The sequence below is a fragment of the Cicer arietinum genome, chromosome 5 (assembly GCF_000331145.2).
Source record: "Cicer arietinum cultivar CDC Frontier isolate Library 1 chromosome 5, Cicar.CDCFrontier_v2.0, whole genome shotgun sequence".
NCBI classification, from domain to species: Eukaryota; Viridiplantae; Streptophyta; class Magnoliopsida; order Fabales; family Fabaceae; genus Cicer; species Cicer arietinum.
The window spans coordinates 76,817,775-76,832,299 of record NC_021164.2 but is presented as its reverse complement, the minus strand read 5'-3'; the positions used below and the strand labels follow the sequence as shown (position 1 = coordinate 76,832,299).

General features: G+C 32.7%; 4 protein-coding genes across 6 annotated transcripts; 1 reads left to right on the top strand and 3 right to left on the bottom strand.

Annotated features, from left to right (window-relative positions):
• The first annotated feature begins 371 nt into the window (after nucleotides 1-371).
• LOC101502358 (uncharacterized) lies at nucleotides 372-1,484 on the top strand. The gene is made up of 2 exons (XM_004500952.4): nucleotides 372-631; nucleotides 764-1,484. Exons 1-2 carry the CDS (start codon nucleotides 372-374, stop codon nucleotides 1,266-1,268), a joined length of 765 nt encoding a protein of 254 aa, XP_004501009.1. The 3' UTR covers nucleotides 1,269-1,484.
• A 722-nt stretch (nucleotides 1,485-2,206) lies between these two features.
• Nucleotides 2,207-4,114, bottom strand: LOC101512319 (uncharacterized). The gene has a single exon (XM_004501070.3). The coding sequence runs from the start codon at nucleotides 4,112-4,114 to the stop codon at nucleotides 2,207-2,209; it is 1,908 nt and encodes a 635-aa protein (XP_004501127.1).
• An 863-nt stretch (nucleotides 4,115-4,977) lies between these two features.
• Nucleotides 4,978-9,650, bottom strand: LOC101502665 (DNA-3-methyladenine glycosylase 1). Of its 3 annotated transcripts, XR_012163221.1 has the most exons (4): nucleotides 8,127-9,650; nucleotides 7,895-7,962; nucleotides 7,635-7,708; nucleotides 4,978-5,382 (listed from the first exon to the last, which is right to left on the bottom strand). XR_012163221.1 is itself a non-coding variant. In XM_004500953.4 (2 exons), exons 1-2 carry the CDS (start codon nucleotides 9,254-9,256, stop codon nucleotides 5,358-5,360), a joined length of 1,155 nt encoding a protein of 384 aa, XP_004501010.1. In that variant the 5' UTR covers nucleotides 9,257-9,649; the 3' UTR covers nucleotides 4,978-5,357. The 3 variants fall into 3 exon arrangements, 1 of the variants encoding a protein (XP_004501010.1); XR_001143957.3 differs by lacking the exon at nucleotides 7,635-7,708; XM_004500953.4 differs by lacking the exons at nucleotides 7,635-7,708; nucleotides 7,895-7,962 and having other exon boundaries at nucleotides 8,127-9,649.
• A 3,583-nt stretch (nucleotides 9,651-13,233) lies between these two features.
• LOC101503079 (protein RADIALIS-like 4) lies at nucleotides 13,234-14,063 on the bottom strand. Its single transcript, XM_004500954.3, has 2 exons — nucleotides 13,735-14,063; nucleotides 13,234-13,601 (listed from the first exon to the last, which is right to left on the bottom strand). Exons 1-2 carry the CDS (start codon nucleotides 13,995-13,997, stop codon nucleotides 13,577-13,579), a joined length of 288 nt encoding a protein of 95 aa, XP_004501011.1. The 5' UTR covers nucleotides 13,998-14,063; the 3' UTR covers nucleotides 13,234-13,576.
• Between the last annotated feature and the right edge of the window lie 462 nt (nucleotides 14,064-14,525).

The following is a 14,525-nucleotide window of genomic DNA, read 5'->3' as shown; positions in this document are numbered from 1 at the left end:
CCAGCAACTAATGGCTATATATATAACTGGTTAAGAATTTAGCAATAGTACTAGCGGAGAAAATATTCCAAACATAGGAAACAAATTAGAACGGATAGAATTTTAGAAAGCATATATAACGGATTTATTTTCTTCCAAAGATAGATAACAAATTAGAAAGTGAGAAGCGGGTATTTAATCAACATATCTGTATTAAGCTAAGATCCCAATTTTGTCAACCTTATACAACGCTAAAACAGGTTGTTACGTTACATATTAAAACAACAAACTCTAATCAAACAAAGTTTCACTACATTGCCACCTCTGTTGGTTTATAAATAAATTGTGATTGTGAAGGCGTTTCTTGGAGAGAAAGGAATAAGAAGAAAAAAATGGCAAAGATAACATTTGTTCTTGTATTTTTAATTGCGCTTGCGATCCCGTTGCGTTCGGTTTTAGGTCAAGGAGGTTGGCAAGATCTTGTAGGAGGGGGAGATTTTGCTGCAACATTTGATCAGGCTAAGAAAGCTATTGATGCTGCTTCTGGTGCTGCTGCTGGTCAAGCTGCTATAAATGATTATTTTGGTGGTGATGAAGAAGGTGAAACTGATAATGAAGGAGCTTCTTTGGCTGGTTGGTTAGATTCAGAAGGGTAAGATCACAACCATTCTTTTCTTTTTCTTCTTCCAATATTAAGTAGATAATGTCTATTTGAAAAACTTTTTTATGATTGAGGGACTCAAAAATGAAGAAGATTATGATAATAATTTGGTGTTACAAACAGCAATGCGAACAGTGATGCGGGAAGTCCAGCAGCAGTTCCAGTAGATTCACCAGTTGGTGCTCCAGAAGATTTGCCAGTAGATTCACCCAAAGGAAGCATAGATGATTCTTTCTCTCCTACAAGGGCACCTCAACAAGCACCAACATATGCACCTTCAGAATCACCATCAAATGAACCAAGCCAACCACCTGAATTTGCACCAACATATGCACCATTTGAAGCACCAACAAATGCACCCACACAAACGCCAGAGCTATCACCTACAAATTCACCTGCAGAGGCACCAGAAGACGATGATGAGGATGTAGATGATCGTCGTAAGGTACCAGGAAATGCCCCAACAGAATCACCTGAAGGCTCACCAAGTGAGTCACCTAAAGGAGCAATGGCATATGATGACGACGACGACGACGAGGACGATGCACCTGAAGGAGCACCCTCACAGGCACCTAAAGGAGCACCCACACAGGCACCTAAAGGTGCAGCTTCAGAGGATGATGATTGAAACATAGAATAGTAACATAAACATCACATTCCTAATTCATTATATTTTAAACTATGTATGAAGGGTGACATTCTCGCAATGAGTATGTAACACCTATCATTTTTCCCGTTAACAATATGGGAAATACTTGTATACTTGTTTGTACTAAGTTCATTGTAATTCAACAAAAAGTAAATCAACAAAGCTATACTAAGTAACAATGTTTTACTCTTTTTTTCTTTCTTTCTTTCTTCTATAGACGAGTCATGTAGGGGAGTATGTGAACATATTTTGCATCAATCATACATATATAGATAAACTTTTGTGCTTTTTATAAGTACTCTATTTCATTGATAATGAGTATTACTCCAATTTTTTATTATACATTTTTTATTAAAAAAATAGCATTTATTATTATATTATTACTAACAAACTTTGGAATCATTTTATAGGTTAGTTAACTATTTATTTTGTTTAAACTCAAAAACACTGAATTTACTTTTAGAACTTTTCATATTTTTAACATTTATACAACACTAAATTTTCTATAACTTTAAAGAAAAAAATACATATATCACAATTCACAACCCGCCCTTTTTTGTTCTATATACTTTTTATTGTTTTATTCTATATACTTTTTCTATTATGTCATTTCAATATATATTAGTTTCCACAAATTTTAGATAAATTACATTTTATTTAATGATAATTTATTTTAGTATTAACACAAATAATAACTGTACCAAAAAAGTTGTTTTTTCAAAAGTTCTATAGAAATCCTCATCAAGCATTATTACGCTCTGTAATCATGTATGGATCTTTTACCATTATGGTATGGTGTAGAAGTTGTTAGAGCTAGAAAGATAAATAAAATAAAATAAAATTCACTAAATTTACTAGTTTCATATCTGAAACTAAAGCCATAGAGAAATATCCAAGTCTAGTGTCGTTTCATGTTCTCATAAATGTGAGACCAATGAGCTACGAATTTCATCATTCTTTTTCACATCGAAATTTCTCAAAACCTCATGTTTTATCTTGACAACATCTTTCCCAAACCTCATCTCCATCAAAACCTTCATTTTCCCACCAAGAAGCTTCTCTTTAGCAACCCATCTTTGCAATTTCCCAGAAGTAGTTTTTGGAACACATTCACTCTTAACCAAAACAACCCAACCAACTTCAACACCCTCTTTCTTCAAAACACTTTCCTTAATTCCTTCACAAATACTCCTTAATAATCCTTCATCAACATCTTTTTCAATCCTCTGCATCTCTGCTACAACACAAACTGTCGCTAAAACACTAAAAACTGCAACACAACCACCTCGTAGTAACTTTGGAAAACTGTTAAAAACAACAGTTTCTATGTAATGTGGGTGAGTGATGACATTTTTTTCACCATTTTGAAGCTTTATAGTATCTTGAATTCTACCAACAACAAAAAGATATCTTTTTTCACCTTTCACTATTCCTCTGTCACCTGTTCTAAGAAAACACCTACGAACACTGTTTCTGATTCTTGCATGAAAAACTTCGTTTGTTAAAGAAGGGTAATCAAGGTAACCAGAAGCATTACTTGGAGAACAAACCCAAATTTCACCTTCAACACCATCTTCAACAGGTTCATGTGTTTCTTCATTAACAATCATGATTTCAATGTCTTCGTCTTGTTCTTCATTTCGGTTCTTCAAAGCGAGTTTCGCAACTGGTAAAAGCTGTTTATGAGTTGGAAAATCTTCGAAGCTAGAAAAAGGTTCGTTTTTTACCCTCCATGAAGTTGAAACAAAAGTACCATTTTCTGCTAATCCATAAGAAGGTGAAATAGACGAAGATTTCAACCCGAAAGGTGAAAAAGTTCGAACAAAATCAACCACCGAGTCTTTGTAAATAGGTTCGTTGATAATTATAAGGTTTTCAAGAGATGAAAGATTAATGGGTAAAGTTCCTTTGTGAATTCCTCCACGTTTGATAACAAGGGGGAGTGTGAAAGAAGGAACGGGGGTGCAAGTAGCATTAAATTTCGACATTAGTTCAAGCCAGAGTCTTGGCCGTTTGATGAACGATGTTGGTGAAGTGAGAACACAGGTGGCACCTGATACAATTGTCAGCAACAGAAACATGAGACCACAATCATGGTATTGTGGTAGCCACGAAACAATTGTACTGTTTGGGTGAAGATCATAAGCTTTTCTTGCTGTTCTAACGTTATGAGCAGCTGAACCTGTTGTTACAAGAACCGGTTTTGGTATATCAGTTGCTCCAGAAGTGTATTGAACCAAATAAACCTCATTTGGTTTTCGACCACTATACGAAAATGAAGAAAAATTTGAATTTATGTTGCTGTTTTTGATATCTTCTATGGAAATCCAGTGGAGAGTTTGTAACAATTGAGCTAGTTTTTTGTTTTTGTTGTGATTTGTGGAAGAGATGTAATTTTGAATGTTTGAAATGTAATTGGGGTGAGCTATTGCGGCTTTGGGTTTAGTTTGTGAAATGACTCTTATAAGGTGGTGGTAATTTTCATTGGTGAAAGAAGGGTGAGGAGGGACAATAGGGACAGTTAAAAGAGCAGCTCTTTGACAACCGAAAATGACCTTAACAAGGTCAAGTCCTGAAGAGCAAAGAATAAGGACAGTGTCATTTCTTTGAAGTTGAAAGAGTAGTTGAGTTGAGATTACATCAATTGAGGTATTGAGTTGTTCATAGGTTAGGAGGGTAGTGGAAATTGTGTTGTTTAAGTCTTCAGCCCAAATGAAAGCTGGTTTAGTTTTGAAAGCTGGTAACCTGGCCCAAATTGGAAGGTATTGGTCAACCACATGTTGGTCGGGAAAAGATGGATCATAATTCTCGTATTGGTATTGCATTTTATTTAGTTTGTGTTGCTTGTATAAAGTAGTAGCTTTATCAGTTGCTACTTATAGTTCAATTAATTAAGATATTTAGGATGTAGATAAACACTAAGTGAAGATTACGAAGACTAAGAAGAAGGAATAAAGGAACATTCAGTGAGAATATCCCGTTGAGATTGGGTTGTTATGACAATAATCCGTCGCTTTGTTGTTGTTTCAATTTAAGTGTTCCTTCCCGCCATTAATTTTTAATATTATAAGTGGATTATTGCCTATTTGCATGTCACATTGAATTTGCCGGCTTTGTGCATTGCACTGACCCGCACATTACGTCCCTACGGTATAGTTTACCTTATGTGTTTTTTAAAATGGACACAAAAAATATTTTAAAAAAAACTTTTTAACTAAAAAATTACATTATAGACTACACAAAATGTCTATTAAAATTACGAAATCCACCTAAATTTTGTAAAGGTATCATTATATAACATAATTGAAATGAATGTTATAAAATTAAATTCTTTAAAATATATATTAAATCTTAAAATAGAATTTAATTTATGTATTGGTTCATTAGTTTTTTTAACGATATATCGATAACTTATTCAAACTTAAATTTTGTATAGTTAACTCCACCTAATTTATCTCCAAGCACCGTAATAGGTGGCCCATCACGAGAACTTGCATCAACTCTGCGTTTTTAGTGGTTCATACTTCCTTTTCACCGAAAAATAGACAATGGTTCACACTTCCACACACAAGAACTGCTTTTCAACGAGGATCAAATATACTTTCATACAAAAATTACTGTAATAATAGTTGTTAAAACCATGACTCAAATTAATTTAAATCAAGCACTTATGTTAACATACGAATCATAACGCAAAGGCTCCCATTCACTATCACGATGTAAAATAAGAACCCGTACATTAGTTACAAGGTCTGAAGTCCAAACCACATTACCAAGCGGTCATTTATATCCTACCTACCAAAAGACTGACTTGACAAGTTGAAATTGGCCTCCGACCATTGCAATTGGTGATAAACAAAACAAAATTAAGGACTAGCCTTTATTATCCTACACTAGTTTTATTAAACACAAAGCAATCATACACTAATCCTTCAATGCAATCAATGTCCATGTTCCAGTACTAACTAAGATCTATCCTTAAGTACCCATAACGGTGTGGCTTTGCAACTTCAAGTATGAGCGGCCGCTAGCAAATCTTGATGACAACTTTCTCCATTTCGTCGGCGATCACTGTCCCCAGGCACAGGCAGCCCTACAAGCATCAACATGAGACAGAAATTAGATATATGCATGACAATTACATTATTAGGTTAGAAAATATAATTAATGACAAACCTCAAAGAAGATTGAGAACAGAAAGGAAGGAACAAAAGTGAAAAACATGTCTTTTTATGCCTATGAACTCACAAACCACTCCTCCTTCAGAATAACTGAACTTTGCATATATAATTATATAACAGACAAATGAAAATCATGTTTGGCAGTTGACACAATCGAATCACATACTAGAGCATAAACCATAATCCAAAACAAACAGACAAAACAGGAGACTATATTAATAGAAATACAACATATATTTGGGACTGTACCAAAATAACCAATAGAAGAAAAAACTTCACGTCATTTAACTCTTTTTTGTCTTTCGTAGTGTTACAAGTTTCTACAAAATAATCATTAACATGGGTTTTAAGGTTTGTTACGAGTTTCTACAAAGAATCTTAAGGTATGTGTTACAGCAAAATAATCATTACATAGGTTAAGGTTTAGCTTCAGACGATGGACCACATTAGAGAAACGGTTTCTCTCAACTAAATACACCCAAAATTATGAACAGTCTGAACACCAAATTTCCAAAATGTGGTGATAACTGATGCAAACCCCAAAAAAGAGGTCACAAGCCAACTAATTATTGAAAAAATATATACCCAATATGACAGTCAGTGATCAAACCAGATTAATTAATGAACAAAGAGAATCATACAAACAAATAGACTACTGAAAAGGCTACATTGACCTAATAAAGCAAGATAAAAGACGAGATATCTAAATATGACCTGCTTAGTTCCTCTTGACAATTACAGATCACTTGAGGCACCATATAAGATATCTAAATATGACCTGCTTAATTCCTCTTGACAATTACAGATCACTTGAGGAGCCATATATAAATTAAATGACAAACCAATTAACCCAGACCATTCTACAGTGTAACTTGCCTACAATTAACAAATAGCATCACACCAAACAACTAGTCTTGTAATGGAAAAACAAATGAACAAGAGAGCTCATGCAACTCTTGTGCATCAATTCCTTTAATCTTGCAACCAGTGTTTTTTCACTGCCTTCTCAACTATCAAAAAATTAAGAAAAGGTCTTGACTGAAACTCAACTTGAAGCCGTTTTTTTAAAAATTAAATTGGTAGATAAAAGTTCTCACACCTTCATTCCTCATGCAAACATAATGCACATTTCAGCCTAGAAACTTTCTGGCATTAATATATTATTCATAATCATGTTATCATTGCACATAAAGGTGAATGACTACTCATCCCTAACATATGAATATAGTACCAATAAACCACTCGCGACATTTAAAAAAAAGAGAGAAGATAGCTAGATTTTTGTAACACTTCGAGTGTCGGCGTCACAAACCATGAAATCGTTGCTCCACATCTAGGCAATCAAACTTTATTCATGGCATCAAGCCTTGATACTTATAGTATGCCGTATGTTATGATAGTTTGCTCCTTCAATTCTATCTTATATGTTATAGCATGCTTTTCTACATGAATCTTGGCTTCCCCACTTCTTAAAATCTACACACCAGTAAAGCAGGAGAATGCCAGAGCATGTGTTTTCCCCCCATATAATATGATCTATACTCTACATGGATCAAGAGATGTCCCTTGTTGATCCCCAAATTCAAAAGGCGTGAAATATTAATTCTAACATTGATATTTGTTTTCACTAATCACAAGATCAAAAGATATATGAAACTGTGCATACAAACCTAGATAACAAGAAAATCAAATTAAGTATGTATTGCATCTTGTCATTATAGATCACAAAGGCACATATATTATTCTGCTTTTTATTTGACAAAAAGTCCTAGTTGGACATAGATATCTAGATTTCCAATGACATCACTGTTCTAAGGTATTCCACGCACGCCAGTTTTTTCCAAAAAAGGTTATCTCGTGTTTAACAAAGAAATTATATAAAGTAGTAAAGCATCCTACATCCATCAAGTCTTCAATGAAAGTGCCATCAGCTGAAGGGCAAAGGCATTGACTGAAGCTTATTTTCATCAACTATTTACTGCAGTTTGATACTAATAAACATGCTTCCTTTTTCCAAAGGTTGGATATAAAGACTTGCAGAAAGATAAAATGAGCACCAAAATTCTTAAGGAGTTGCACTGTCTACCAACCACGACAGAATGGAAATTGAACAATGATAGAACATGAAAATCATGATACGCAGACATTAGATGTGAAGGCATACCTAATCAAAGAAAGAAAGAAAGAAAGAATACAGCATGCCCCGCAAGATGGAACTGCATGCCCTGACGAGTGTAACTAAACAAGAAGTGCAACAAAGAAAACAAAAGGGAAGCTTTTCTCAAATTAATTCAAAGAAGCACACCTAGAGAGAATTAAAAAAATGAAATCATGAATATTCACAAAAACTACATTGGCTTGCTCAGAGGTCAGATCATTTTTTCAAACCCTGAATCTACAATTTCTATGCAATGCCTAAATTACCTAAAAGGATGACGAACAGCTGAAAGCAGGTCATTTTTCCACTTTTTTCTATATAGTTCCTGAATTACCTAAAAGGAAGACCAACACATGAAAGCTCTTAAGCAATTGAGTAATATTTCATCACAATTGTAGATAGCCATTAGCATGCAACAAATGCAATCCTAAGAAAATAACTATGACGCGTTTTCAAAACAATCTATCTCAATTAAACACACCCACAGACACATCTTACCCGATATTAAACATGCTATTCATGGGATCCATAAGCTGTTGTTGTGAATGCTGCTGCTGCTGTTGTTGCTGTTGGTGCTGCTCAAGCTGGTGCTGCTGCAATCCAGCACCAGTGGCAACAGCCACGGCACTCGAAGGAGTTCCCTTGGCTTCAACAAACCTCCACATATACCATGAAGCAACAGACCTATAAGGCCTCCACTTCTCACACAATTGATCCATCTGAGACGGTCGAGGCAAGTCTTCAAGATTATAAAGAATCTGAACCCCCTTCCGAACACCAAGATCATTAATGGGAAGAACATCAGGTCTATGAAGCGAGAAAATCATAAACATATGAACAGACCAAGAACCAATCCCATTAACCATAGTAAGCATTGTGAAAAGCGATTTATCATCCATATTTACAATGGCGGAATCAGAAAGTATTCCATTCTGATACTTCCTAGCCAAATCGTGGAGATAACTAGCTTTTCTACCAGAAACCCCAATCTGACGAAGTTGCTGCGGATTTAGGGCAAGAACAGTTTCAGGAACAACACCAGCCTCACCACCACATAGAGCAATAAAGCGTGTATAAATCGAAGTTCCGGCTTTAAATGCCAGTTGTTGATACAATATGCTACGGGTTAGGGCAAGAAATGGAGTATGGAAATTATCGAATGTTGGAGGTTGGTGAATGTCGATGAGCGGGGAGAGGAGTGGGTCTGCGTTGCGAAGGTAACGAAGTGCGATTTCGACTTCTCCTTCGCACGAAAGTGACCTAGCTACGATTCTTGGAACAATTAGGGCTCTTTGTTGTTGAACCGATTTGTTGCTGTGTCGTCCGCATGATTTTCCAGCGGTGGAAGTGGCGGATTTTGGTGTTTCCGATTGAGATTCGGAGGTTGTCGTAGGATCTGGAGAGACTTTCCGGATCTTTCGAGGACGGAGGGGGATTTTAGTAGCCGGTGAATTGATGTGTGGTGGAACATTGCTGAGTTCGGACTCTACGGGAATAATAGCGCCGGCGGCGGTGGCGGCGACGGTGTTATTGGAAGAAGCCTCTTGTGGCTGTGACTGAGGCTGAGGTTCAATCTCCGTTCCGATTAGGGTTTGTGGTTGAGGTTGAATTTGTGTCTCTTCGCCCATATGTGAGTGATTCAATTCAAGATTAATTACAGGGTCACTGATGATGGGGTTATTATTATTATATGATAATAAATTAATCTAATAATAATGATAATTGAAACTATGAGTTATTGATCGAACATTCCAAAGAGATTGTGCAGAGAAAAATATGTGAAAGATTAAAAAGAAAATGAGTGAGAGGGATTGGGAAGGATAGAGTTGGAAGAGTTTATAAACATTAATGTGATTGATCGAGGTGTAATCGTTGGGAATTAATCAAATTTTAAGATCAAATCAAACTCACTCTTCTTTTTAACCCAAACTTGGTGTACGGATTTTTTTTCATCTTCTTGATCTTCTCGTCTTGGTCGATCTTTGGTGTTGTGTTTTGTGGTTTCTCTTTGCTTTTCTCACGTCACTTCGTTTTGCGTGTTACACGTGAACTAATGCATTGTTGGCCCAAACATCAGAAGCCCAGTAGTACAAGACGTTTCGTACTGGGTGGGCTTTTACAAAATGTTAGTCCAAATCCGGATCAGGGAAATTTGATCATATACCCCTACTGTTATACTATATCCCATAGTATTTTTTAAATGTCAATTTTACTTATAACTTTTTTTACTATTTTATAAATTCGTATTCACTTACTTTTTTTTATTATTTAAATATTTTCAGATCAATTAAATTAAAATTTTCAAAAATATTCAAAAACTTACTTTATGTTCCTCGGTACATAAATGTACCGAATTTTTTTTTTATAATTTTTCCAATACAAAAATTTCAAAGAGTGTGTACTAATTTTTTTTTTTAAATTGTTCAGTACATAAGCTTGAAGACATAAAATACCGGAAAACTTATAAAAAAAATTTCAATACACAACTTTTTTAATAGATATAAATAAACCGCTACTAATATGTGATAAAACATGTGTAGATACTACCAATATTTTTGACACATATCAAGTATCAATAATTATAATTAATATTAGTATTGTAAAAATATATTTTTGTGATTAATTATTATAATTTATTTTATATTTTACTTCAGATATTTGATATACGGGGAAGCTGTTACAAATTGGGTTAGGAAGATTAGTATAAAAAACAAAGTGATGTTTATCATCACTAGGTCAGATAAAGAGACACAAGAGAAATGAAGAAGAAATAAATTAATATTAAATTGTGATAAAGAAGAAATATACAAATGTGTTGATAGTTTAACTCAAAGTTCAATAAAACAAGTGATGTTTTTTCAAGCTTAGATCAAAACTATGAAAAGATGGTTTAGGATTGACAATAAAAAAAAATTGTAGAGTTCATAATCATGAATTACATGATATTTTGGAGGGACATGCATTTGTTGGATGTTTAGATGAAGAAGAGGAAAAAATAACATATTTATGACTTAACAAAATATAATATTGCACTGAGATACATATTACTCTCATTGCAAAACAGAGACAAGAACAATATTACTTATATCTCACAAATATATAAGGAGCGAAGTATGATTCAATTGCAGGTAATAGGTCATAGGACAGTGATGCAACATTCATTCAAGTCAATCAAAGATATTAAGTATGTGTGTTGGAATAGAAAGCATAAAAACTCATATGTTATGAAATATTTTATTGGACCATCCAGATTTTGTGAAGTTATTGAACCTGTTTCTTTTCGTGATGATTATGGACAACATCTATAAAACCAATAAATACATAATGTCATTACTTGAAATTGTCGGTATGATGTCAACATATATGAAATTTGTAGATGGATTTGTTTATTTGGAATGTGAGCATGAAGAAAACTTTTGTTAGGCGTTAGAGAGGTCAATAGAATTGTTTGTTACATAAATAAATGTTTTCATGTAATTGTGATCGGAGGAGATTTTACTTTAATGAAAACTTGGTATTGTATTTTCACATGTTGTTAATTTGCTTTGGCGATTTCATATTAAAAAATGTTATAGCAAAATGCAAGCAATATGTATTGAAGGATAGACAAGATTTGATTTTGACCATGTAGAAAGACGTTATGTATTATAGTGATGAAAATAATGTATCATGCGTTTGCACATGTTTAAGCAAACATTTGTTGATAATTTAGTGTTTATTGATTGTGTGAAATAGACTTTGTTGGCTTCTCACAAGCAAAGATTTATTGAAGTATGAACTAATCAAGTGAGGTATTTGGGGAACACAACAACTAACAGGTATATCATATCACTATAAAACTTCAAATTTGTAATTTTACTATGTATTGTTGAATTGTTTAATGGTGACAATTTATCTGTAATAATAGGGTTGAGTATACTCATTGAAAATTAAAGTTAATGTTGGAACATAACATAGGTCACATGTGCATATGATATAAGGCTATGAACAACATAATAAGGTTGCAACTTAAAAAAATTAAGGGTACATTTCAAAAAAGTTTCTATGACAAAGAACATGAACACACTAATCAATTTTATCAAAAATTGAATACATTTGTATCAAAAGAAGTTCAATGACACATTGCTAAATAATACAAAAAAGTTGAGTTGGTGCGTACCAACAAATCTGCATATGGTTATTCTCTCAAAAGAACATATGTGTTACTTTATACTTGTGAATTGACACCATATAAATTGACATGTGGACTAATTCCTCTAGATTAAGTGGATATTCAATTGAGGAAATTGATTACGTAGTTCATCAAATTTATGGAGTATGAATATAATATGAGGGGTACAAGGTATTTTCATCAAAATGTTATACGAGAGAGAGAAAATTGGATTTTATACTCCCCATGTTAACTCTTACAACCCATATTTTACTATTTTTTGTAAGGACTTCTGAAAATATATTTGTAGAAAATACAAAAAGAAATTAAACAAAATCATCCTTTTTTTATTTTACTCCTACATCTATGTTTTTTTTCTATACTAAAAATTTCTTTTTTGAAATTTTCACTATGTAAAGTACTTTTTCAATTTTGTTTATATACCAATAAATTTTGGTATGCAATTTTTTTGTTCATATTGAAAATTTTGAATTTTTGAAATTTCCGATATAAAACATAAGTACTAAAAATTTCATTTTTTGAAATTTCTAATATGAAATTTTTTCCTCGTTTTATTTTACATTCGGACATGTATATTTTTTTTTACATATTAAAAATTTTAAATTTTCAATATATTAATTTCTAAACTGAGTTTTTGGAAAATAAAATTTTATACCAAAGATTTTATATTTGTGTAGGGTAAAAAATAGGTCCAATTTTTTTTAATAAAAATGTTTGAAGTAAAATTAGATTTTTCAAGAGTTGTGGGTATGGATAAAAATGTGAGGATATGAAATTCAATTTTCGTTATATGAACATGTCCAGTTCGAGCATCAAATTTTGAATTTTGATTCCACTAACCCGTATGTTTAACCTGTACATATTACACTTCATTTTAAATTTATTTTTAACTATTTAATACCTTTGTATTATTTATTTCAACTTCATCCCACTATTTCTTATTCATGTGTTTTAATTTGATATTTTGAACTTATGGTTTTAGTTTGTATTTAGTAAACTCTTAAAATATTACTTTATAAAAGAAACTAAATTTCAGCAAAATCAAATTTTTAATTGTTGTGATAAAATATTTTATATTGATTTGATTCGGTTGAAATTTTATCGAAAGAATATGTAAGTCCAACCCAATCCAAAAGTGATCTAAACCGGCTCGCCAAGTTTGGGCATTGTATATTCCCTCTCTCACTTAGAATGCATAGCAAGTGATCTTAAATGAATGTTAGATACAATTTACTGAATTATACCAATTTACACTTTTATAAAATTTGATCTTATAGTGCATTATATATTTTCAAGGCTGTTGCTTTTTTTAAATTCTTATTATTTTTTATTAAAAAAATCGAGGATAAATATTAAAGGTACATTATATGATGACATTCACATCCTCATCAAGAAACTTTTTACATTCCAAAGGTTGTCTAATTGATTTGGTCATTCCTTTATAATAAGGTTAATCAATTCAATCTAGTTTAATTTCGAACATGGAGCACTGCTCATGCATTAAACTACTTTCACAGTTTTGATTACTTTTGTATTTTTCTTCTATTACCTGAGACTGAAAAGAACCAATGGCTATATCGCCAATGCCAATGTTTTTTTATTTACCAATTGGCATGTTCTTGGAACAACTTGATCTTTACATGTATTATGTATAGGAAATACAAGACATTGATACTTCACATATATATATAATATGTTTTATATATATAGAGAGAGAGAAACATTCCCCTAGATCAAATATTTTATTCAACCAATCTTGTATTTATATTATCACACTTCATTGGAGACTTAGAGCCTTCATCCTGCATCATGATAAATACAATCATACTCTAATAGAAATAAGATAATACAGAATCTACATTGAAATGTACTATAGTTATTAGTATTGTAAAAGGTGTTGAATAAATAAATTTAATTGAAGTAAGAAGTAAGAACCTTTTGTCTTCATCCATTATGTAAGTGTAACCTTTGTTGCTGCCAACATTATTTCTGTAATTAGGCAAAGGAACAAGTCCTTCTTCAATCAGCTTCACATCTTCAACAAGCTTCTCATAATGTCTTATCACTTCTTCAACACTCTTCCCTCCCACAGCTCTAGCCAGCTTCTGCCAACGATCTGGAATGTCTTTGTCCAAGATTGCCAATGCATTCTCAAATCTTTTGTTTTGTTTCGGGGTCCAATTCGAGCTCGACGCCATAGTTTTGTAGCAACCAACAAACACAAGTACTATATATGAATGAACAATATATAATGGTAATGAAAAATCAATGTTAAGGTTAAAGAGAGTGTCATTGGTAGCTACCCTTTATATAGTAGTGGAATAGTTGAGTTATGAGGTTGTAGTTTGTGTGTTCATGCTTGCTATAACCGTTGCTTTCCAATCAAAACACTATGGGATCTATAAATTCTTAAATTCCTTGGTTTTTCAAAAATATTTTATCATCGCTCACTTTTTCATACACTTTGTTGATCACATATAAAAATATAGTTAATTCAGCCAAATAAATAATTAATTTTAATCACGTTGATCATGATATAGTTGAGTTAATGATGATCTTTTTATCATGATTTAATTAACCGTCTATTCTATTGAATTAAACACATTTTTACTCGTGATTAATCTGATATCGTGCATATGTATAAAGAATGGGTGACCATCTATTGGTAGTTTTATTTTATTTTCCTTTTTTTTTTCTTTTTCGATTTTAGAGGATTTGATTTAATC